Source organism: Porites lutea, chromosome 8 (assembly GCF_958299795.1).
Source record: "Porites lutea chromosome 8, jaPorLute2.1, whole genome shotgun sequence".
Lineage (NCBI taxonomy): Eukaryota > Metazoa > Cnidaria > Anthozoa > Scleractinia > Poritidae > Porites > Porites lutea.
Genome location: NC_133208.1, coordinates 30,820,593 through 30,846,851, shown reverse-complemented (window position 1 = coordinate 30,846,851; position 26,259 = coordinate 30,820,593). Strand labels below are relative to the sequence as shown.

Here is a 26,259-nt window from a genome sequence, read left to right as displayed (position 1 = left end):
GGACAAGCTTGAGATCTGAACTGAGGTCAGAGTAAAGGAAACTGCTTGAGCTTTGTACATAGCTTGAGTTCGCAAGTGAAGATCGAAGTCACTCTCCGTTCATCGATATTTACCTGTCGTTATTACGGAAGCAGAAGCTCAATGCATGCCGAATGGAAGAAAAAAAGTACGTTAAAGTGAGAACGCACGGCTGTATTTTGGTCATTTTAATTACACTTCACAACTTTTCTTGCTCTTTTTGATTTAAACTTAAGCTTCGATGCATGCAGGAATGCATGCAAGTAATCTAGGGGCCGATAGTTTCTTATGTGTGTTTCTATCAAATTTTGAGATGGTCCAAATAATTTCATTTGCAGACTTGCTAATAGAATCGAGAAGGACTAAACTGAATTTGCTTTTTAATTGACATTGAAGGGAACTGATACTTTTAACTTACATCCGTTTTGAGGCGTTTTGCACAATTTATTTTAAATTACAGTTACATGTTATAAATGTTTCCATTAAGAAAGAGCAGTAGCTAGTACAATATAATGCCTTTTAATGGTCATTTATACTGCTGCAGTACATTTGAAGTATACTTATTTCCCACTGCAAAAGAAGGAAGAATAGTACTTTAAATAAAGCAGTGTCAGTTATATTGTTGTAGTAGATTTGAAGTATACTTATTTCATACTGCAAAAGAAAGAAAAGCACTCCTACATCAAAAGTATACTCTAACTATTCCCTTCAAATTATACTTAGAGTGTACTGCAATTCATGCAGTACATTAGGGGTATACTGGAAGTATACTTATCATCAGTAATTCCTGATACCATATACTCTGAGAATACTGGAAGTATACTTCTCTATCAAAATTTTTTGCAAGGGATTTCACTTACAGCTTACAAGAAAAGGCGACGGAAAAATCAGTGCCCTAACTTACATTTGACCTAGTCGTAAGCCTCGCATCTGATGGTCGCTGTAACTGCCTGACTTCGATTTGCAGATCTGTCCCTCTTCAAATGACGGTCCATAGACATTCTGTTTCGCGAGAAAAACAAACTCTACGTGTCCAGGCAGTGTGCAGAAGTAATTGTACCTTTGTAACGATTTTAAAAAGGCAGCGTAACTTACCAAACTCTTTCGAGACGCTCTCAGGCAGTACTCAGTGCTTAAACCACAATCTAGGTTTCACCACGGGATCGCTGCGCGCACTGAAAGATTTAATTAACTCGGGGAATTATAAGTTATATCCCCTTTGAAGAAAACGAGAGAGTTGTTTAAGCGTTGTTTTCAACACAACGAAAATAGGTAAGACCCTTGTTGACAACTTTTATTCATTATTTAATTCCAGGCTCTTTTTTAGATGTAGATCTACATGAAAGCAGTGGCCGGTTCTGGAGATTCTACACGGTTAGCTGTTGTTTACTGTGTTGTTTGCTTATGTCATGAGGGCCCCACTGAAAACCGCCTTGGCGAGTTGCGCTCCCTCTATAAATATTATTATTATTATTATTATTATTATTATTATTATTATTATTATTATTATTATTATTATTATTATCATTATTATTATCTCTATTATCACAGTCTTTGCTGGTGTTCTTTTTGCGCATCAGCCGGGCGCAAACCATGCACCTAGAGCGTCAGTCACTCAAGTCAATCATTCTGTTCATACATTGAGCACCTTTCTAAGGATTCGTGCAGATCCCAGCATGCAGATCTTTTGAATCTCTGTCATACTAGCTCTCTCTGATACTTTCTTGATGTTTTCTACCATACCCTTCTTCACTGTACCAAGCGCACCAACAACCACAGGGATCACTACGGTTTTCATATGCCACATTCTCTGTATTTCTAGTTCTAGCTCTTTGTACTTACATTTTATTATTATTATTATTATTATTATTATTATTATTATTATTATTATTATTATTATTATGTCGTTTTTTTTTTTTTTTTTTTTTGGCTTGTTTTGTGGTTAGGTATATGATTTGTGTAGAAGTGGGTGTAGACAGAATTATTATCTTACCCCCCTTCCCGTTTGTACTTTTTTTTTCCCCTACCCACAATTCTTTCTTTAACACAAGTGACCGGTTATCAGTTTGACTGATCAGCGGGTGCCTAAAGCTGGTTTCGGTGCCGTTTAGCAGTTTAGTTTTATATTTTGGTCACTTTGCATTGAGTAAAGTTTACCGGAGAGCATCATGTAAACCTCTGAGATGGGACAAAGTTATTACGATTCGCAGAGTCTACATCGTCCAATATCGTATTATATTCTCGTTTGATTTGGCTAAATGGATCAATCACCCGGCTGATCCGGGCTGAGACAGAAAGGTACGATATTGTTCACTTTTTTAAGGTGACCACTAAGTCTTTGGCCTCGGGAACAGGCTCTTAGGTGTCAAATGAATTAGGTGAGAGCAAAATTGCAGGTGAACTTTGACCCGGGCCGAGACGTCGTTATTTTTATTATTTTTATTTTTATTTTATTTTTTTCTGGTGTGAAAACAAGGCTAAGGAGATCCGCCGACCGTGTGACTCTACATCCGGGAATTTGAATACGACGAGTGTAAGGGAAAAGTCCAGAGGTATTTTTCTGGCAATAAGCTGAGTTTTTCCGAGGTATTCGATGATATTTCGCTTATGTTAAACGTGAGAAGATTATGCGGGGTTGTAGATAGTCTTATCAGTGCTGCGAGAGTGTGTGATTGTGTAATTTCTGCATGGTGTTGACAGGTATGTGATCACGTGTTTGAACTGCGGTTTCGCCAAAATATTCTGCGCCAGCCATTAATAATGTTTCGTCGGTGTTTAGCTTAGCTGATTGTATCTTGGAAAAGCAACTCTCGACTCAGGAAAACTGAATCTAGGTCTAGTTTCAGCGGGCTCACACTTGGGGTGGGAGACAGTCTGTTGCTCCCGTTGACATCAATAACCGAGAAAGAAAACAACGGGAGCAAGAGACTGTCCCCCAACCCGAGGGTGAGTAATTTGAGTATCAGGCCGTCACGTCTAGAGGGCTCGGAACAGATATTTCCCCGAAAACGGTCGTTGCTGGGCCGTGTCGCTATCTTTCAACGGTAACGCGCAGTTCAAGCCGAGGTTTAGTCGATAACTTCAGACGGGAAACGTTGAAGAGATCTGCGACCTTTGATTCGCTCTCTGTGCAAAGGCATCTTGAAGCAAGATAACGAATGGAAAGGAGAACTATCGTGTGTTACCTAGGGAGAATTTGGAGGCGATTGGAGCAGTTGGAGCGAATTTACGGCCGCTTTCCTTCGGTGGGTCAGTCTGGTCGCTTCGCTGGAGTGCCCAACCTTAGTAAACCTTTATATAAAGAGAAAACCGTCTACAAAAAAACCCCATAAAACGGCCATAAATCGTCCCCGTGGACCACACAGGAGAGACGTAACACACATTTCAAGTAAGGTAAGCTGTTTTTTTTTTTTTTTTTTTTAATGAAATCCTTTCATTTTCGTAGGTTACAAAAACGACATGTTTTTTTTCCCGTATAAATCCTAATATTTCGAATGCCGACGGTCGCCGATGCTCATATTTCGAGCTTGGGCTACCTGTGGTGTGAACTAGGCCTATCCTCGAAAATTCTGCTTTAAGAGGCAACTTGGAAAAAAAAAAATTTCGAGAATTTCCGGGAATTTCCAAGAATCCCGGCAAGCTTTCTCAGATCCTAAGCGGACTTCTTGAGATTTACTCGCCTTATGATGAGTAGCCTGCGTAGCAAGCGTTTCCGCGAGTTCGTCGAGAAAGCTGGGAAGAGAGCAAAAACAAGAATAACGGGGGAGGGGGAGGGTAGAGAAGGAAACGCTTGCCGCAGCAAACCCCACAAAAAAAAAAAGCTGCATTCGCCCACGAACGCAGCTTCTCATTGGTGCGGTGCTGGTAGTGTTGATTAAATAGCAATCGATACATCAATCAAACCAGGTATGTTTTGTTTATGTGCGTCGCAGATCTGGTCTTATCTGATCTGTGGTCGCAGATTAAAAATGCTTTGGATTGATGTTTATTTGAATCGTGTTTGTGCGAAAGTTTATCAGATCTGAGCCCTTTAACGTATAGTTGGAGATCGAGCAGGCCAATATTTTGGGAATGACGGCGTTCGGATCTGACTGGAAAAAATAGACTGTTTGTTGGAGATAACATCAACGTAAATCAGAACATCGGTACTCGACACTAGTTGAAGCCGCCATGGACAAGCGAATTGTCAACTTTTTGGAACTGAACAGATTATTTTCGTTTGTTGGAAATTTAGCGGCATGTATTGAACACTGTTGAACAGAACTTTTCGACACGGGCTAAAGAGCACCAGCTCTCTGCAAAACCCATAGCTGGTGGAGTGAATTGTTCCCGACCAATCATTTCTTTGCGACGTTTTGACAAGGTTTTTGGATAAGATAAAGGCACATAACCGGCTCCAAATTTAACTTAACAATAGATTTCTTCTTTTATTTGTCCATTATTATTACTGTCTATATGTCTATAAGCTGGCCCATAGAGAATCACTTGACATGGTGAACTCATCATAGTGAAGACTTGAAAAACGCAGTATTTCAGGACTTTCTGAACTTTACCTTGACCAGAAAGTTTCCTTACCTCCGTTCCTGATAGTCAGGGGCGAAGCGCGACAGCGAGGACCACCCATACAAGAAAAGATTGATATGTTATTTTGAGAGCGGATCCCCTCTGGCTATGGAAAGACGAGCAAGATTAATGTTCCGAACTTATTCTCGTATACATAAATTTCGCTTGAATCTGTCCATCGCCCCATGTAACTAAGGGAGTCCAGGACGGTCTTAGTTTCTGGATTCCACGCTACTAATTCCGGATTCCAGGTTCCAGGCATTCGATTCCAAGTGTTGTCTGTAGAACTTTGATTCTGGATTCCAATCGTTAGATAAGTGGAATTTCGGATTCCTTATGCTGTATTCTGGATTTCAAGACCCTGCCTGTTCCGGATTCCATAAGCAAAATTTTTTTCCGGATTCCGGACTCCACAAGCAAAAATTCCGGATTCTGAAAATTCGGATTCCCTTACAAGGGGCGATGTCCATAATTGTGCAGAAATATGAGGATGTTTAGCACATTTCCCCGTAAGGTTAATTGAATTATACAAGTTTTGCTTTTAAAAAATTGGAAATTTCTAGCTGAAACTCCCTCGCTTATTCATGAAACAATATCAACCTTATTGAAAGTGACATGGGAAAACAAACAATAATTGCAACAACAAAAAAAATCAAAAACAAAAGCAGGAAATAATGTATTATATACTATATATAGTTCTCTGTTACTCAATGTCATCATACATGTACATCTAAGTTCGAAACTGGACTATTGTTGTATTTACAAACGTCTTTGCTTTTGAGTTCAAAATGCCTGAGGCCTGTTGGGCAAGGCCTTCGTTACACTGCATTTAGTTCCTCTGAGCATACTGATTTATTTCGCTGTTCCTCGTCAGTGGTTTTCTTCAGCTGCCCCAGTTGAAACGAGCTTGATTCCTGTTCAGATGGTGGTGAGCAAAAATTGGCAATCCGACCAAATTCTCTCCGGAATGATGTGTTCATGCCTGCATAAATAAACGGGTTAACGGTTGACGAGATAAACACCAAAAACATAATAAACAAGGTAACATGCCTCGAAAGACTGTCAACCAGCTGAAATCGGAACAGTAGAGCCAGGATCCAGAGGGGTATCCAACAGAATGCGAAGACAATAACCACCACGAATAGGGAAATACTGACTCTTAACTCACGGCGCGATATGCTCAGTGCAGCACTACTTCCGGTTCTGAGGGATGTGGCGAGGTCCTTGTTGTGGCGTCTTATGCAACGGAAAACTTTGTAATAACAAAGGGTGGTTAGAATGATTGGACCGACCACGAATGCAGGCACAATAATGCTATAATGAATTAGTTTAGCGGTTTCTCCAAGATGCGTTGTGGAGCAGACAGCATAACCTGAGACGAATTGAATTTTCTGGTTACCGACCAAAACTTGGGTCACAATATACGCGGTCACCGTAGCGTACACTGCAAATATCCATAACATGCTCTTACGTTTCGAGAAGAGCTTGTGATAAATGCCTGTTCTGCAAATTCTTACATAGCGATTGATGGCTGTGAGTGTCATTAGACATGGGGATGCATAAATGTTCATAACCACGAAGAAACCTTGTAAGTTGCAGAAGACATCCCCAAAGATCCATTCTCCCTTGACCAGCACTACTGAGGAAGACGGCATCACAATTACAGCAGATGTGAGGTCACAAATGGCTAAGGCTATAATGTAAAGATTGGTTATGGTCCTGAGTTGCTTGTTGCGATACACCGCCAGGCATATCGCTGTATTCCCCAATAAAGACACCACATTCAGGATAATCAAACTGGTAGATTCAAGGGCGACAATTCCAGCATCTCTATGCCCCAATGATAATGACGACATCACTTCACCACCGTTGCAGTAAACGCTCAGTTACCTACATAAAAAGAAAAAGCAAGCAAGCAGGATTGTGAGTACGCTGGCAATAGCAGTGCAGATATTATAAAGTGCGTGCGTGCGTCATTATGTAATAATTTGTATTTGCGCCCGTCAACAAGTTTTTCTTTTTTTGCCAATGTTGACTTGCAGCTAACAGATTCTAATTATTGTCCTGTTCTAATTACACAAATCTTGCAATTTGGCAGTTTTTTAAATTGATAAAGAAGCAAATCTTGACAGAAATTTAAGATTTAAGGAGGCAGATGTCAGACATGATGTGCCATAAAATCTGTATTGTAGAATACAAGGTTTAGAGCTGCTGTATGATAAATAAGCGGTTTATTTCTTTTGTTTTTGAATATTGTAAACAAAATACAATAAATTATGTATCGGAACTATCGAAAGGGGAAAAAAAAAAAAATGGCGCGCTGAAATTGAAAGCACTATTGTAATATACTGCACCCACCATTTTATTACAAATGCTGTTTTACAACTTTTTATGATTTATCTTGCGTCAAAGCACCTTCATTTAACATTTATTTTAGTTTGCATAAATGTGTATGGTATGAATTACAATGGGACTAAGGAGAAAAATAGGCATTATATTACCAAGACACTATTTTCGCAGGCGGATAATATTGGAACCGGCACTAAGTGTCCGTCTAAAAAAGTGATGTCTGTCTTACAGACAGTAAAAGAGAGGGAGCAAAGAAAGGTACGGGCCAACGCGTAAGGTGTCCCTTTCACCGAGATGTGCGTTTTATAGTGGTTTCTGTTAAGAAAGAGTTCACTGTATCTAAATTTGTGTTGAATGTGCATTGTGTCAGTAGCTTCTTTCTTCTGTAAATGATTGTTCGTTTTAGTTTTTTTTCTTTTTTTGAGTTGTTTTATGATAGTGAAAATTACATATCATATTACCAACTGTTTCTCCTTTTACAATGTTCTTCTTTTCTTTTCCTGCATGATCCTAAAACTAATGAACCTGTCGCTTTTCGAGGAAATTGCCAGCACTAAACGTGACATGAGCGAACTAGTTCCGGAAGAAGACAAAATGGCGACCATTCCAAGTTTACTCTCCTTGCGATTTTGTAAATAATGCATTGAATCTCTTACTTCTTTCGTTCACAATTTACTGTGCGAAATATTTCTAAATGACGTATTTGTTCATAATTTTGATAGCGGATGGCGAAATTTGCATTGTGTGTCCTTGCAAAAATAAATGTTATGTCTGGTGCATGATGTGTCGTACTCTACAAAATCTCTAATGGGAATAAAGAAATAAATTGAACACAGCTTTTGGAAACTCTATTCCTACATCATAGCTGTATTTAATAATTTTCTCTTAAGGGAGAACTTTGCTTTTCCTGAGATGTCAGGATGTTTGAATAGAACACGGGCTCAGGGGTAATTATTTATCTACCTCAAAATTCATCTACAGCAATATCACGTACAAACAATTCAGCTCGGCTAAAAAGTAGAAATCGAAGTCCTTTGAGTAGTTGTTGTCCTTGGACTACTGAGCTGTTTTTACGGACGAATCTTATCAAGACGTCCATCTGATCAGAAAAGGAATTTAAGAGGTGATTTTCGTATCAGTACTCCGCAGCTATCTTTCTCGAGTTTTTAGGTGGAGGCCAAATTTCAAATTTGAAAGCCGTCTATCGACACCCCCCAGCAGGAGTATTTTGCCGAACGCCGAATGGCTGTGAAGTTTGGTGATTAGGGTCAGAAAACTGAGTGAATACAATTTAAGTTGAGTTTTCCCAGTATAATGACCCTATAAGTGGAACCTGATTCATTCAGTTTCCTAACCCTAATCAGTAAACTCAGAGTCATTCGGCATTCCACATTGGACATTCAGCGTTCTGCAAAATACCCCTGCCGGACACTGTCTAAATTTGTAGTTTTGTTCTCGTTTGAGAAAGCTAAGCCAAAGATTAAGTATTCATTATTTTCAAGGAAAATACTAGATAATTGGTATGCCACCAAAGGAAAATTTCGTTGAAATATCTCGTTAATTCCTTTATTTTCATAAATACATTGATTTATATTTATTCTTTGAATTATTTTCGTGTGAGAAAATACAATGTATTTCCATAAACTGCATGTAGTTTACTTTTTAGCTAGTGGAGGCCTTTAACCATAGTTATAAGAGGAAACGAAATGTGTTATTGTTATGTCAGTATTTATCTAGATCTGAATAAAAACTACTGCGTAATTCCCTGCTGGTGGTTTGAGGTAATGCTAGTTTTTCGGACATGCCTTGCTAATAATCTAAAGTCCCGTCGCATTTTTAATAGAAATTCACTTGTAGATGTCTTCTTTTCATATTCCTATGAGAAGAGCGAATTTTTCTACCACCAATCTAGGTCAACCCCTTAATTTAACCAGCAAAAGTTGAATGTGTACATACCGTTTTTAATAGCTGTAAATGGTCTCCTGCTACTGAATAGCAATAGTGATTTATTATCCAAAGGACTGCAAGTGTGCTGTTGTTGATAACTGTTTATGTTTTAATCTGAAGAATTGTAAAATCAGGTTTACACTACTTATACAGACTTGCGCAACTGACACGAAAATTATTGAAAAGAGGACTGATCGATCGGTTGTTAAATGAGCACGAATATTTACTTGCGGGGGATCATTTCAAATTATCATATGATATTTTAACAATAATGAAAACGATGATGGTTAAAAGATAATGAATCACGTACGGAAAATATATATGTATTTAACAAAAAGCGTTCTTCATCGTTGTCATGCATGATAGATTTCTAATTCATCTTCAAGACTTAGAGTGTTTGGACGTGAGTAGATTCGAGTACAGCTAAAAGTTTCTTAACGCTTTGTGCGATTGCGTGTTATGTTAATTGGTCGCGTGTTTGTTCGTTATTCAAGCCTGCTGAGCTGTGTTGAATAGAATTTCAAGCTACATGTCGAAAAGAATATTGATAATTCTTGACAAGTTCCGTGTTAAGAGCAACTTGTCTTATCCGACCATTTGTCTTGCTGATATTGCTACAACTGTGCATCGTTAATTAACGATAATATAGACTTAGGGAGAATGCTGAATCTGGAACATTTAAAGTTATCCGATGAGACCGTAATTACGCTAGTCTCTAACGGTCTTTTGAAGCAAGCTTTTTTGTTTAATTTTAATATTATGCATGAAAACACAGGAAGCTATGTGTTTGAACCTGGTTAAACAAAATCTGCCTGGCCACCGTCAAAGCCGAACCGTTGCCGTAGAAAGTTTTGTTCCTAGTGGAACCTTTTCACAATTTTTTCCATCGTTGATGGGAACATTTTGATTAACACAGAGTGTCACATGAATGATCAATGAAGATGATTGGGGGGAGGGGGGGGGGGGTTGGATGGAACCCCACTCCCGAGTTTTTGATATGTTGCAGTATTTTGAAACGATTTTACCTTCAGTGGAAAGCCTTTGATCTTCTTAACAAGGTCAGGTATATTTTAGGGGTGGTGTTGCTGCAGGATCCCTGTAGCGTCACCAATAATGGCCGCCATCTTGGCCACCATCTTAGATTTTACCAAAAATTGCAAGTTAGGTTAAAACTGAGCGAAATGTAATTTTTTTGTCCTTTACATGAAAAACACCACATAAATAAGCACTCAGCATGATTTTAGCCACAAGACTTATATTTATTGTTGAAAGAACTTGAAAAAACATATTTCAACCCCAAATTCGCATTCTCCCCCCCCCCCCCCCCCCCCCTGTACGTCCGATGGTTAATTCAGGAAATAATTACAAGTAAAAAGTAGCAGCTTAAAGAAGCTATGTCACGAAGATATAACTGTTTTAGGTCAATTCTGCGCCAAACACATTGTCGCCGAAGCTGAAATTTACAGTCATTTCATAAACATTCAAGAAATAAAGGTATAAAAAGACTGTATATTAAAATGTCTGTAAAAATGAATTTACAGATATGTGGGGCTTAAAGTACGGACGATTTGCTCTCTTATAAGAAGTCTGTGAATTCACGATTAGACACTTCAATGTAAATGTCCACAATTGCCAGTGAAAGTAATGTATTATTTCCTCTTGAGGCAGTTGATCAGCTTTTTCATAGCTAAAGTGACAGTCAATGAGTGCGAGGTGAGAGTCTTATAGAAAAAAACACTGGAAGAACACTGCGTTGCCAAAGTTTCTTTTTTGTTTTATTTGTTTGGTTGTTTTTTTTTTTTTTGGAATGCTCATAGCGTCCAAAGACTTTAGAGTTTAAGAGCCGCATTTAATATACCATAGTCCATCATTCACTCTGAAGGCAGTAAAATGGTTAGGTAGAGAGAAATTAAGAGAATCCTTATTTATATCTAAAATCCGACAAAAAAAATTGCTCTGCCTTACTGACCTTTCTGTTTAAGCCGATAACCGCCAGGATTTAAGTTAGCTAAAAGGCTAAGTTTACTTTAGCGGACACCGGCTATGTTTGGGTTTAGCGGTAATTTGTCTCTTAGGCAGCTCTTAGTTAAAGTGGTCATTCATCTGTTTTAAGCAACTTGACAATTTGTTTTGGCAAGATATATAATAACAGGTTCATGTCAGAAGCTGAAGATGTCAAGACCATATTGGACCGCGATCGCCTTTTTAGTTATATTGTTATATAACCGACTGTACTAAAACGAAAAGTATTGTGTTTTACGGTTTTATGCGTGTAATCAATACTTGTAGTTCTAGTTAACAAGTAAGCCCCTCCTTTTGTTAGCATCTCTTGTCAGATATTGACAAGATCACTTGTCAGATATCACATGAAGAATAAGATGCAAGATCCTTTACTTTTTTTAGTGTCATACTTAATGAAGCTTGTAAAACAAAGTTGCACGTACATTATATAGCGTAAGGTAAAACCCTACGTAAGCTCGACAATAATGGCTGTTACATAATGAAACATAGGTCATCTTTAAATTATAAATTAACATTGCGAAGCTTCAAGTCGTTATCCTCCCGTCTTTTAGCGCGAAGAGTATACCCTTTATGGCTTAATGCACTTTGAAACTGTCTCCACCTTTTTAAAACGAACATAAAAAATATATAATGTCATTAAACTGAGGTTTTGACATTGTAGCCAATTAATGCAAAAGCCTTTTGTAATATAGAAACGTTTGCGTGATACCACCCCCACCCATTGCAGATGAAAAATAATGCCAGGGTCAGAATGCACTTTAGTAAGGGACCAAAGGGTTGAATTTTGATGAACAGGAACTTTTGAGGGCGTATATATCAGCTGAGAAAATAAAAGGACATTTACTAATGATATACTGTGGATTTAAGACATAAGACAAACAAACCAAAAATAATAGATATAAATATAGGAAGATCTAGAAGTTTTGGATAGCCTCCTTTCTAGTATGCTTCGTCATTTAGGTCTTATTGCAACCGCTATTAATAGAAGTTGGTCTCTCAAAAATAATTTCGGCTTTTTAAATGTTGTTAGTGTCATTATTATTATTATCATTTTTTGTTCACTTTTTAACTCTCTTTTTTTTTGTCTTTGCATACATTTGCAGGTTCGGCAACATAAGCAGCTGTTTCTACTCACAAAATGACTACGTTTTCTTCTAAACCTCGAAAACATAACCCCTTTAAAAGAGGCTATTTTCAAAAGTGATATATACTTTTCATCCAGTTTTGAAGATATTTTCCTTATTACATTCAAAAACATTTTTGATGCTTTAAGAGGCCATTTTAAGGGTGGTCATCTTTGCTCAATAGTGATGAGTGAACAGTAATTTTACGACATGTGTAATTTCTCATTCACCCATTTGACTTTCATTTACATTTGAAAATATTCTCGAGTTCAATGGTATACATACTTACTATATTTGTCAGTACCTACCGATAAAAAATGTGATCCTTACTGTTGAAATCTTTTGTCTCTATCCTTTCTGTGAACTGTGTCGAGTTTATTTCAAATTGACTGCGGTGACTCGGTAATGGTGATCGCTTCCCATAATCAGTAAACATTATCTAGCAGACAATTAACTTTCTTCGCCAATCATAACGCAGCATCTTTGACTAGCTGATATTTTGTCTAGGTGTTTAATGCCAAATGCATACAAAATGAGAAATGATAATGAACAGTTGTAAAATAACCTGGTAACCGATGGTTAACAATTAATTTGAAGTCTATACATCAGCACCGAATTATGTTTATAACTTTTTTTTGGCGTAGCGATCCTGTATTGTTGGCATCATTAACATTTTAGTAGCATGGAATATTCATTATAGTTCAAGTAAAAATGAAATGAACTAAATAAATGAAATGACAGACGCGAGTGTGAGTTTCATTTCCATGGTCCCACTCGACTCAGTCTAAAGTTTAGAAAGTAATCTAGGCAAGAGCACAAACAAAACATTTTTTTTTCCCCAGGCGCCCTGAGTTTTAAAGGGAAAAAACTTGATCATTTCATACAGCGGAAAGCACAAAATGATTGTCTTTTGCCGTATGTGAGCTTCCTAATTACTTTTGTTGTTATTTATAGGCTTTGATAGTTTGTGCTAGCTCAAGTTAACTCGACATAATTCATGATTACAGGCATAATTCTGATATATTTTCAGGAAAAAAAGTACCGCCAGCAGAAGTTGCACTCTTGCCACAAAAATGGCATTTATTAAAGGAGTTGTGTCAAGAAATTCAGCCAAGTTAGGTGATTACAAATTATGCCAGTTAAATTAAGAGAAACGTAAAAATTACCGCTTAAAACATTAAAGGAACGTTAAAATAACACAACAGAAACAACAGATATCACAGATGGGCAAAACTGAAGAAGATTGAAACGGATTAAAATTAGGGTATTTAAACACTGTTCAGCCTAACAGTTTTTCAAAGTTGATCCCTGCTGCTTGCAACTTCAAAATTAATGCTCAGGAGACATATTTGTTTGTCTCGGATCCATGATTTTGTCATTTACCTGTAATTTTCTTTGCTTACTTTAAGTTCCATAGCGATTGAGGGCGAGTAATTGGCAAAATTAAAGAAAATGAACTGGACTGCCGTGACACAGCCCCTTTAATCTTAGCATGCAACCGATCTAATTTGGCCCGAGAGAAGTGTTCACAACCTCACCCCGATTTAAGTGTGTACCCCAAATTTTGGGGTCATCAAGTATTCATATATTTAGGCTATTGTTCTTGTCATTGTCGATTACCCTCCGAAGAATTCACGAGCGGAATTCCTTTGATTTAGGTGCGATATCTTTCTTTTGTTTCAAATTTTGTTGCTTGATTGATTTTTTACTCGCCATTGTTACTTGATGAGTATCAAATTTCGCCATTAAATACTTGGACTTGCCTGTTTGGTTTTTGCGGCATTGCGGGATTGCTTACAAGTCTTCTAAGCGTAGCGGCGAACTCTGGTTGCGGTAACATATTTTCGGTCACGCACCTTATTACAAAGTAGACAAGCCAGATAAATGTGAAGTTGATTAAAGCTTATACATACCTGATCTCCAGTAGTATTAATTTATTCGATACTCCTTTGGCTTGAAAATAATTTCGCGTTTAAACCTTTTCTGTGGAAGGTATTTATTAGTACTTTTTATTCATTCGATAATCAAAAACTGCGCTCTGCAATCTCGAGCGAAAAACTCGCTTCAAAATGTAATCAACGGAAGCGGTGAACGTATTTAAAGAATGACAAAGATTTATTGGAGTGTAATTTCACTTTTTTACGTTTTCGCTCAACTTTCAGTTTTTTTGTGTGTTAAACGAAACATTGCATTTTAGTTACGTGACTGCAGGGCCCGAAATAACCGCGTGTGGTCTAACCTGAGATCAGGCTCTATTTTCGTTTCGCTTGGAAAATTACATTCCGGCGGGCATGGCGAAACGAAAAGAGAGCCTGAAACAAACCTTCTATGAAACGTCTGCCGCCCACTTTTTTGATTGATTGACATTTGCCGAATCAGCCAATCAGAATTACTTCCGTTGCTTGTTTTACTAGTATGCAAATTTTTCACGCGTGGGAAAATTGCAGTCTGGCTGACTTAAAAAATAGCTTTTATCTGTTAATCAAAAGGCACCTTGTTAGCGGTCAAAAACTTGCAGAGGGATTCAACTCCGCGATACACTCACATTAGTTTCGTAAATAAAGCAAATCCAGAGAATATATGTACAACCATATGAATTTTCTGAATTTCCATGGCACATATTAAGGCATATTTTCCTACCATAAGACCATAAAACAATAGAAAAGACAGCAAAATCGATCCTTCTCTCTGCCGACGACGGATCATTCACGAAAACAACCACGCGAGGAATAAACGCTTTCAACTTCCGGCGTTTCCGACAGCCAATCAGATCTTGTGGCATTGTTCTAACAGCCAATCAGCGTTACGGCCAAAATCTGGCCGTAACGAGCACAAACGTGAATGAGTTTGGATCAGGCCCAATTTTAGGGCTGGCCGTTAGAGAGAATGTATGAGAACCGCTAAAACTGCTACGTATGGTCAGTTCACATTGACACTTTAGAGCAAAAGGATACGTATATACCGTCGTGGCCCAGGACAGCATAATTAAGCCATTGTTCCATTCTTTTGAATTCGCTTCTGAGTCTTTCGCCATAAAATCTCACCTTATTTTAACCGAGTCAAAATGAGTACTCTCAAAGGGAATGTCCGAAGGAATAAATTGGGCCTTCAGGGTACACAATCCAGCGGTTATGCCCATTTCTGAAATACATACTTAAATTGGCATGAGGTTGTAATGTGTAGGCAAATTCAGGTAACCAAATTATTTTTTGCCTGCTCACGTATACACAAATTCACGGGACCTGGAATGGAATTAACCAAGAAGTCTTTTTACAACATAACTAGCATCGTTACCCGGAAAAGATGGCATCATTCTCGTTCCCAGACCTGCAATCCTTTTGGTCAGCGCCGTAGATTGGCGTCCGCATGCTGGCTGTTTTACAATAATTGTTTGAGTTTTTATAGTTGTCAGAAAGTTTTATTGTTTAAACTGGTTTTCTTTCCTAACATTCATATTGCAAATACTTTAAGACTGAAGACAGCGATAGCCAGGTAATTTATGATAAATCATGCACTATTTGTAAGTAGGGCAAATTTGTTTGCCATTTACTTGTTTGCTGCATAGTTATTGTGGTGTTTTTATTATTATTATTATTATTATTATTATTATTATTATTATTATTGTTATTATCAAATTTAAAGAAAAACGTAGATTTCTTTCTTCTGCATTTTTTTTTTTTTGCTTAATTCAGCATAATTTACAGAAATTAGCATAATTATTGCCTTGATTTTAAAAATATAAGAGCGCTGCTTGTAGCATATATATTATGCACCTTTAACGAGCACAATCTATCAAAGCATAGTTGTTTATATTTTTGCTGTTGTTGTTGCTATTTATTTTTTCGTTAAATTATAAGTTACGGTCTCACTCAGTCACGATTCGTATGTCACGACTCACGTTGGATGGATTAATTCATAGATGCAACAGAGCAACAGTTCCACCTGAATAAAGATTTTATTTATTTTTCTTCTGAGAGCTACTTTACAGCAACTGCCCTAAGAGATATCATGCCATTTACATATTAGATGGCACGTTTAAATCCAGAAAATCGCTGTTTAATCAACGATAATAATAACAATAATCAACTGCGACATTTTTGCCCACGTGGGAGCGTGGTCTGAACCCACCACCTCCATTTGAAGGTCTTGAATCTTCACAGTCCCATTGGAACCACTCACTTCTAACCTTCATTCCTCGCACATGCTGGCACAAGTGAGTGTTAGATTTCAGCAAGACGAATGGGGAGTCAGTGGGAAGAATTATGGGATTTGTGGCGTGCCCATCTGCTCGGCAGCAGTAGTAGAGAACGGTGTTTCTATCATAACGGCCATCTGGAACCTGACCTCCATATCTATTCTTGTTGTTAAGATCTTCGTCATCCCATTTTATGTGTCCTTCTGTAAAACCTGTATGTGACCAATAAATTATACATTAAAAGGATTTGTTTTGTTCCACCAGAAGGTTATTGAGATCCATACGGATCCATCTTAAGCCTGGCCCTTCTATTTCTTACTGCAGTCGCCATTTTAAGACGCTTTGTTTACTTCATGGTATTGTAATTATAGCATTGTTATTATTATTCATCGTCATCGTCATCGTCATCGTCATCGTCATCGTCATCGTCATCGTCATCGTCATCGTCATCGTCATCGTCATCGTCATCGTCATCATCATTATCATTTGCCAAACTGAATCTCGTAACTAGGTAGATTATGTCTAGATAAATCTATCGTGAGTCAGCTGACTGATTTTCGACAAAAAGTGCAGTAGTCATCTTCAGAGTCAAAGTTTTTTGTCAATTGATGGCATCAAAATCGATTTATTGACATGACTGGTCGATTTTTTGGTCAATTAACAAACTGACGATCGATAAAAAATAACTAGACAGTCTAGCTGACTGCCTATTCTTATTTCAAATTGGCTTGAACAAACCAAAAAAAGAGTCACAAATAACACAAACCTTCAGGACATTCTCCTTTCTTGAGAATACAGTATTGCCCTCTTGGCCAGGGAAGATTGTAATCAGAAGCTTTGTCTTTTGTCTTCATGCAAAACTTTTGGGTCATATCTCTTCTGTAGTATGGACCAGCCAAATCAAATGGAGATGACCACTTGTTGTTTCCACGAGTATCTTCAGTATCGTGACTGCGATATCCCGCGTGCCATTGGAAGTTTGATCCCTTGGGGCATCCCGACTTAGGCATGGGAAGACCGTATGTACCCTTAGGCCAGGTTAGAGGAATCCGCACCTCGGGATCTAATTATAAGATACCGTCAAACACTGAGTAAATACTTTTTGTTTTTAGTTCTGAGTGGTGATTCCTTTTCTTGAGTATGATTTCTTTTCTTGATCATTTTAAGATTTGTAAAACCTTTTAGTTTCATTAGTAGTCAATTAAGCAATATTGCATTAATAGCAGTTCATTATGTAATTTTAGTTGGTAGATTATATAGGCAGTTAATTAATTAATCGATACATTTTATTACTTTAATTGTACGAGGGCCATTATGAAAACTACTGGGTGACCAGTAATCAATGTCTTTACCCTCGTTAAATAAAGTTATTACTTACTTACTTACTTACTTACTTACTTACTTACTTACTTACTTACTTACTTACTTACTTACTTACTTACTTACTTACTTACTGGTACTTAACATGCACTTTAGGGCTTAGGAATTCACCCGTAATCTTTGTTAGTCTTCGAAAAATCTACCTATTGCTCGCCATTGCTCACGCCATTGCCATTCCACAACAGTAAGGGCCTGTTTACAAAGAGGTAAGTCAGGTAACCCACTTAGGTGTGGTAACCTTCCTCTCTATATAATCTCCCAATTCAAATTGATCGGGTTAACATGATAAACGGGGCGACCATATGGGAGATAATATGGACAGGAGGGCTACCCCACCTAAACGGGTTACCTCCCCATCTGGGGTCCCCCACCTCCATGCAAATAGGTCCCAGATCAATAATGTTTTACGCGTTTCTTCAGCTTTCCTGAAAGCATGGAGATTCCCTTTCAATTATCACTTAAGATTTTGCCAGATTTTCTGACAAAACAGTAACGTTCTTAACTTTATTCATATTATTCTGATGCTATTTATTTTTCACTTCCTTCATAATAGACCCTTTTACCGATACGGCGGCCATATTGAATTACTTCGATTTAAGGACTATTATAGGATGCCCAGGGGGCATGAGCACATTTCATTTGTATTTTCATAGTTATTAGAGGAGACTGGTTATGAAAAGCGGCAAACATCAATGATAAAAACAACATTGCTGCAGTTTATGTTGGAAGCACCCGGAAAGTGCACAATCCTTTGTTTTCTGTTGGCGAATTGTTACGGAATAAATTAATCCAACGTTTTTATTGGTCAATGCAATCAAAATGATAGGAATTCTTTTGAACGTTGTGCACTTTCAGGTCCACAAAAACATATAACAAAGGAGTCTGACGGGTTTCATAACCATTCCACTCAATTAACTATGGTATTTTCAAGCGCTTTTCGAGACGTGTTTTCTTAAAGTTTTCTTAGAATAAGATTGTAATGGGAAAAACATCCTTTTGCCGTGTTTGGATCTAATAATGATCGCCTTTTTCTAGTTTAGTATTAGAAATATGGTCTTCCACTGTATATTTCTCGGGAAAAAGGCAATCATTATTACATCCAAACACGGCACAAGGACCTTTTTTTCCCATTACAATCTTATTCTAAGAAAACTTTAAGAAAAAATGTCCCGAAAAGCGCTCGAAAATACAAACGAAGTGTCCTTATACCCCTTGGGCATCCTATGATACTCCTTAAATCAAATTAATTCAATATGGCTGCCGTATCGGTAAAAAGGCCTGTAGACTCGTACCTAGAGGTTTAACGGTTTTCTTAAGGCGAGGATATTCCTTTAATGCTCTTATGACCGCCGTCCTGCGCGCTTTGAGCAGAGAATTAGAATTAACGCATCGTGCGGACTTCTGTTGATCCAAGACGGAGTAAAAAGCGGGATCAAAAGCTTCAGCAATTGGCACCAGTTTAAGTCCAATGGGCTCAGGCATGTTTGGTCCTCCAGACTTGAATACCACCTTGTGCTCCCCAAATTTGGAGTCCTTTGACATCGACTCTTTGAACGCGTTAACATCGACTTTTAAGGAAGCGCTAAATCCCATGTAACTTCCAGACACAGATACCGAATTTTGCGACTAAAAAAAGGAATAAAATATATTGGGATCGTAAAAATATTTAACAATTTTTCCTCCAGCCTGAATGGGCTCTGAGTCAATAGCCCGTGAGGCCGAAGGCCGAATGGGCTATTGACTCAGAGGCCATGAGGGCGAGAGGAATAATTGTTTCAGTAAAATCCAACTAGTTGGTCAAAAATATCGAGAATAAAAAATTTTTAGCTACTTAAAGCTAGACTTTAATCCTTTTTTTGCGGCCAAAAAGCGCGCCCTTTTCGCTACTAGTAGGCTATAACATATAGCCTAGTAGTAGCTCAACCAATCAGAACGCAGCATTGATAATAGACCACTGGTTGGATTTTACTAATAAAGCTTATTTCCGAAGGATAGTTCATCATGTGATGTACACAAATACCTAAAGGTTTCACGAAATATTATCTACGTTTATCTACAAAGACTTTTAGTCGATGAGGTTCTCAACATGGTGTAATCCAGGATCTGAAAACGTTATATTATGTCTGTAAAAAATTCTCTGAAAAGATGAGATGTTATGCATAATGAACGTCGTCAATGATTTGTAGACGTAAAACCCGCGAAGTTTGGGAGAGGTCTTAAAGAAAATTTCAAAAGCTGAATAGGTTTCACGGTGACGACTAACTATTAACGTAACTACTGAAGAAAACGAAGTCAAAAACAAACACCAAAAAAATCCAACATACTGGCAATTGAAAAAAGCGAAACAACTCAATTCAATAAGTACTGAGGTTCAATTACCTTATCGAACTAAATCAAAAGCGACAAATCTAGAGGAAGAGAGAAAAAATGTTTTAAAGGCTCTTCGTAAGGGATATTTCTTAAACTTACATTCATCATTGCGTATTTGGTGAATTCTGCTTTTGAACTTTTAAAGCGTTCGGTTGTTTTCTCCCCCAAGTCTACTTCGACTACAATGTGCTGAAAAAACAAACACAGCATGGGAAAAAAGGAAAGACAGAAACAATTATGCCACTAACACTGCAAAATGACGTCGATTCCGACTACAAAGCGGACTAATAACATTTGAACAAATTTACCGTTCCCCAGTCTTCTAAGAAATTAAAGTATGCTTTTTCGTTGTAGCTTCCTGGTAAAGCGCATACTGTAGCAGCAAAGTCCGCTGACACGGGGAACTTCTTTACTGGAGCTAAATCCAACTGGTAGCGTGCGCGTCCCTTATTGCAGACATGTTTATCCTCATAGAACACATTGTGATATTCGGATGTCTCCTTCTTCATCTTTTCGAATCCTATATATTGAGTGCAATGCATCAGTATACAAAGAAAAACTGGATCATTGGACAGTAACTATGTCTGAGCTAATATCAAAAGGATGTAATGAAAGTGTATTTTTGCAATTTTTTGAACCTCCATTAGGCGGCTACCTAAACTATTAAGAGACCACCTTCTATTAAGCGACCAATAATCAAGAGTCCCGAAATAACTTTAGAAAAGTGGCCGCGGCCCGTGACCTTTGGCCGTCCCAACGACTGTTCTCCCATTTTCGTCACCTCTATTAAGCGGCCATCAAGCGTTTAATGCACTTATTTTGGCTTCATTTCAAAAATATGATGAAGGAAATACAGTTCGAGATGGAACTTGACGACCGATTGTGGATATATTTAGTAATGCTGCTCCCGTCGCGCGTTTGTATCAAAATACAGTGATGTTTCTGATAAAGATTAATATGATAATTTATAACAAACCTCTATTGGGCGGCCAAACTCCAGGAAGCGGCCACTTACCGGTACCTCGAGGGTGGCCGCTCAGTGGAGGTTCAACTGTATCACAGACTTTCCTATGCAGCCAAAGAGTGCAAGAAGTGAAATTTCTACCATAATCATCACTATAACAAAATTCTGTAATCCAATTGGCTATTTGCAACCCTGATTTCAGGATTAATAGCACAACACGTGATAGGACGATCTAAAGTACGGCTTGTCATGCCAAAAAGTGCAAGCACTTGGAAGCTAAGTCTCGGAGGATCTTTTGCTTTCGTTGTAAAAAAAAATAGATATATATATATATATATATATATATATATATATATATATATCACAAATTTCGTCACAGCTATGCTTAATTGATAACAGAATTTCGTGTCGTCCTTTTATTTTCTCTGTAGTCACACTCGGGACTTACGCGGTCGACGGTTTGTTTATCACTTATTTGTGATTAAAGACCGAAGTCGATTCCAACAAGTCCTATTACCATTATTTTCCAACTTCTTTCCCTTCTAGTTTATAGCCTTAAATCTTGCACTCGGACAAGTTTATGACTCACACAAAACCTTCTATATAACAACAATTCTATAGGATTTTTCTTTATGCTTAGTTAAAATGAACAACATCTGAGCAAATTATTATTATTATCATTATTATTATTTTAAATTTTTAGAATGCTAAAATAAACAATGTTCCAGATAAATGTGGCTCCGAGATCTTATAATGAATTTTATGAAGTCCGAATTCAGTCCGAACACTGGTAAGTGTCAGACTTAACGTACGTTTAGTAGTTTTAAAGGTGCAGATATTCCAATCTACAAACCAAAAGTAGTAGATAAAATAAAAATTTTTAAGTTCATAGAACACAGAAACCCATACACTGGTCAGGATTTGAACTTAAAGATTTTCATGGCTGATTTATTAAGGGGAGAAAAAATTAAATTTTAATAATATATAATTTACCCAGCAAGACTACAATTGCCAACCCCTAAATCAATAGATGTCCATTCACACCTTCATTTCTTCAGTAAGTTTATGACTCACACAAAACCTTCTATATAACAACAATCCAACTGGATTCGTAAAAGTAAATGAGAAGTTAAACACAAGTGACTCTTACTTGAACTTAGCGAAAAAGCGACACTCAGCAAACCGCCGCCGTAGTTACCTACACAGAAATTTAAGAGAATAAAACCAGTTAAAAAAATCACAGCTTTGGCAATTAATATATTAAGTAAGAATCACTTATAAAAGTAGTCACAAGAGATGTTGTAAAAGCGATATTTCCTCAAGAGAGTTTTGAGCGCAGCATCTGCCTAACTATAACTGTAAAAGGTTTTACATGTGACAGTATAGTCGTTTCTTAACATAGAATCAGCGTGTGAACGCTCAGATTGAAATCTTTACACTCTCTTTTTCCGCTTACCGCTAACTTGGACATCGGCGTTCAGTTTTTCTTGATAACTCTTAGAACCGGAAAACACTTCTTTCTTGTTGGTTGTGACACAGGATGAACGAGGTGCAAAGGTCACTTGATCTGGCACACTGAACCTATTGTCCATCGACTTCTTGTTCGTGTTCCAGGTAAGCTTAAAGATCTTTCTTGTGAAAAGAAGTCCTGGATCGACACCCCCATTTGTCACATCTCCTCCTTCAGGGTTCCCTTCCAGGAGGTTATAACCAACACCAACAAAATGAAGTCCCTTTGGAGCATCACCATCGACAACCACAGACATACCAATCATGATGAGAAAGATGGACAACTGCATGGTAGCTCTGTGACGTTTACTACACATATGTGTAGCTTCTTCCCTAAATTCAATAAACAAGTTTTTTTTTTTTTTTTTTTTTATTGCACTTGTAAAAATAAATCTAATGTCTGAATAAGATATGACTAAATATTTAACTAATTTAAAGAAATAAAGGTCCTTGAACTGTGTAAAACAGAAAAATTTTCTTGTTTTGTTTTGTTTTTCCTTATATACGCGTATTTTGACCGCAAAACAAAATGGTTTGGCCCGTTCCGTTATATTGAACAAAAATCTTGCTATAAATTAGACACGTCTTAGCTGCGAAAAGAGTTCCATTATTTCATAATGACAATTGTCAGTTTTTTTGTTTCCTTTGTAGTCATTAATGGGAGTGAATATCACAAATTCTCAATTTCCCCCGACATCATTATTCTGCCCTTCGAAATTTACAACATGTTTAAGATCCACCTTTAAGTTAACAACAGCGTTTGAAGACTAAAAGAAAGAGCGTGCTTTGATATGCGTCACTTCTCTTACCAATCTCTTCTGCTGTCCTGCCCAATGTGTTGTACATATTCAAGCTTTTTTAATTCTTTTTATCCTTTCGCACCAGCCGATGGTTTAAGGAAAGAGACCGTGGGAATCCCATCAGACTTTATTTTACTAGCCGGTTACTGCAGTTAATTGCAATTGTTGTAGATAATTAGGAAAAAAACTAAAACTGGCAAACAACAGAACGTTTATTGAATTTTTCCCATTGATACTGGCTTGCAGCTCAGGGCTATTTTCTTTCTCTATTTTATTATTGTTATTATTATTGTTATTATTATTATTATTATTTTTTTTTTTTTTTTCACCGAATGTTTCCAAATTCTTAAGAAACATTTATTATGCCTATCAGTGCCAGTGCCTATCATTATGCCTATCAGTGCCATCATCAGAATATTAACTGAAATAAAAAATATTTTACTAAATATTTTACTATCTTTAAAATATTAATTTATAGAAATAAATGGTTCAATATTGTCTCACCTTTATACTTAATTATGGCTATACATTTATTAAAAACGGTTAAAACATTGCACCTTACAAATCATAAAATCGCTTTTCAACAGATTTGACCAAACTTATTTCTTAACCCAGAAAAAAATAATAAGAGTTATAACGGACGATATAATTTGCATGACATTTTTTTCTTTGACCTTGTTTTATTCATGGGCATTTGTTGCGCAGTTGATTTTAATCTGTCATAATAATAAAATAATTTATAGTTATATTTAATAGTTTTTTTAAATACTCACCCACTCACTCATTACTATATAACAAAACAAAAAAAGATTAATAAGGCATAAAACTTGTCTACGGTAATGACGAACGACTTCATCATCACAATATGATTCTGACAAAACAGTTAATTCAAGGTAGGACAAAAGAAAGAGACTTATCATCGCGTAATTTTCTTATCATTTCTGACTTTTTAGCAATAAAATTCAGTCGTTTACAGATTCTCAACACTTGAAAGGATAATTAAGCTGTTCTGAAGGAAATTGATCGAACATTTTTTGGGAAAAAATTGCAGATTATTTTCATTCTACGATCATTTACGTGATCAGCAATGAAATAATCTGCAAATCCATAAGCTCAGCTCAAGGCCGGCAGTTTAAAGAATGCTTATTTATTGATTAAAGTTCCTCTTTGAGAGTATTAACACTTTAAACATTATGTAATTATTAGGAGGTTCCTTAAGGTCATTTAACTTCAGACAGATGTTTAATGAGAGCGCGGGGATTGGCGACTTGATAAACCATTCGGTTGCATTTATTTTTTTTCATATATGCAGAATGGTTGCCTCAAGTTTAATCAATAATCCGAATTAATTAGAAGACTTTCTAAGTGAAAACAAACTTCAAAATCAAATCTTGAAATCTCCTGAAGATCTCCTTTCTATTTGAATTTTATGTCGATCCCCTATTTGTTTTAAAATCAAAAAAGACAATGTAAAAATAGTTTGATTTTACAACCTCAAAACTCGTACACATCAATCCTATTTATTATTATTATTATTATTATTATTATTATTATTATTATTATTAATTATTATTATCATTATTCTAAGTATTGTTTCTTTTAGAGTGCTTTGCAATTGGAAACATGAAATTTTCCGTATGTTACTAACATACTAGCACGCTTATTAAATTCTATCATTACACCTTGTATTTTGAACTGTTAAGTTCATATTAATAAGAACTTATTTTCACTGCTTGTTGACAGACAGCTTCATCTAGATTCTGGATCAGAAACTTCTTTCAAGAAACAACAACCTCACGGAGCTCCAATTAAAAGAAATTTCGTAATTGTTTAACTCTTAAAGAGTCAAGACAGCTTGTTGACTTTTTATCTACTATCTAAATATGCGACTGTAAAGTGACGTTCGACGAGCTCTAATTGCTTCCAAAATGTTGATTTATTCAGCTTAACCGGTATCTTCTTTGAAACAAAGTTTCAGCTCCCTTTTTAACCAAATATAATTATAATTTAATAATGAAAACAGCAATTTTCATTTTCATGGGATTCGCATAGTTATTTATTTCACTTTTTTAAAAGAAAAGGTGGAAGGATTCTTTTAATTTCTTTTATTATTTTATTTTTTAAAGTACTTTATTTTCAGTCTTTATATGACGGTATTATTCTGCAAATTATGTTGAAGGAATTTCACTCAATGCAAGACAGACGCGAGTTCAGTTTGCATAAAACATAATGCTCTACTGATATTTTCTCCAGAAAACAATGAAAGTTGTATTAATTTTCAACTAATTCTATAGGATTTTTCCTTATGGTTAGTTAAAAAGAACAACATCTGAGCAAATTATTATTATTACCATTATTATTATTTTAAATTTTTAGAATGCTAAAACAAACAATGTTCCAGATAAATGTGGCTCCGAGATCTTATAATGAATTTTCAGAAGTCCGACTTCAGTCCGAACACTGGTAAGTGTTAGACTTAACGTACGTTTAGTAGTTTTAAAGGTGCAGATATTTCAATCTATAAACCAAAAGTAGTAGATAAAATAAAAAAAATTTAAGTTCGTAAAACACAGAAACCCATACACTGGTCAGGATTTGAACTTAAAGATTTTCATGGCTGATTTATTAAGGGGAGAAAAAATTAAATTTTAATAACATATAATTTACCCAGCAAGACTACAATTGCCAACCCCTAAATCAATAGATGTCCATTCACACCTTTATTTCTTCAGTAAAAAGGGGGATTTAACAGTATAGGGAGTTCTGCGAAATACAGTGAATAAACTTGGATTAGATCTTCAAAACGTTTTACCAATAGTGAGATACCCAGTTCAGATGGAACAGCTCATTAATATTCGTAAGGCATTATTGTTCATAGAGAATTTCAACCTTTATTGTTTCATGAAACTTTAGAAAAAGATTCATCATGCTATACTCTTACTTATTCAGCAGTGAACACAAGATTTCGCAGCAAACGTAACATCTAATGACCATGCCAAACTCTCAAGCCTAAGATTA

At 36.7% G+C, this 26,259-nt stretch overlaps 2 protein-coding genes across 2 annotated transcripts; both read right to left on the bottom strand.

Annotated features, from left to right (window-relative positions):
• Positions 1 to 4,472: 4,472 nt before the first annotated feature.
• LOC140946156 (melatonin receptor type 1B-B-like) lies at positions 4,473 to 6,510 on the bottom strand. The gene has a single exon (XM_073395239.1). The coding sequence runs from the start codon at positions 6,435 to 6,437 to the stop codon at positions 5,400 to 5,402; it is 1,038 nt and encodes a 345-aa protein (XP_073251340.1). The 5' UTR covers positions 6,438 to 6,510; the 3' UTR covers positions 4,473 to 5,399.
• Positions 6,511 to 16,083: 9,573 nt separating this feature from the next.
• On the bottom strand, positions 16,084 to 22,731 carry LOC140945533 (uncharacterized). Its single transcript, XM_073394546.1, has 7 exons — positions 22,389 to 22,731; positions 22,083 to 22,130; positions 20,277 to 20,488; positions 20,068 to 20,157; positions 18,891 to 19,224; positions 16,985 to 17,281; positions 16,084 to 16,430 (listed from the first exon to the last, which is right to left on the bottom strand). The coding sequence occupies exons 1-7, from the start codon at positions 22,729 to 22,731 to the stop codon at positions 16,084 to 16,086; spliced, it is 1,671 nt and encodes a 556-aa protein (XP_073250647.1).
• Positions 22,732 to 26,259: the final 3,528 nt, after the last annotated feature.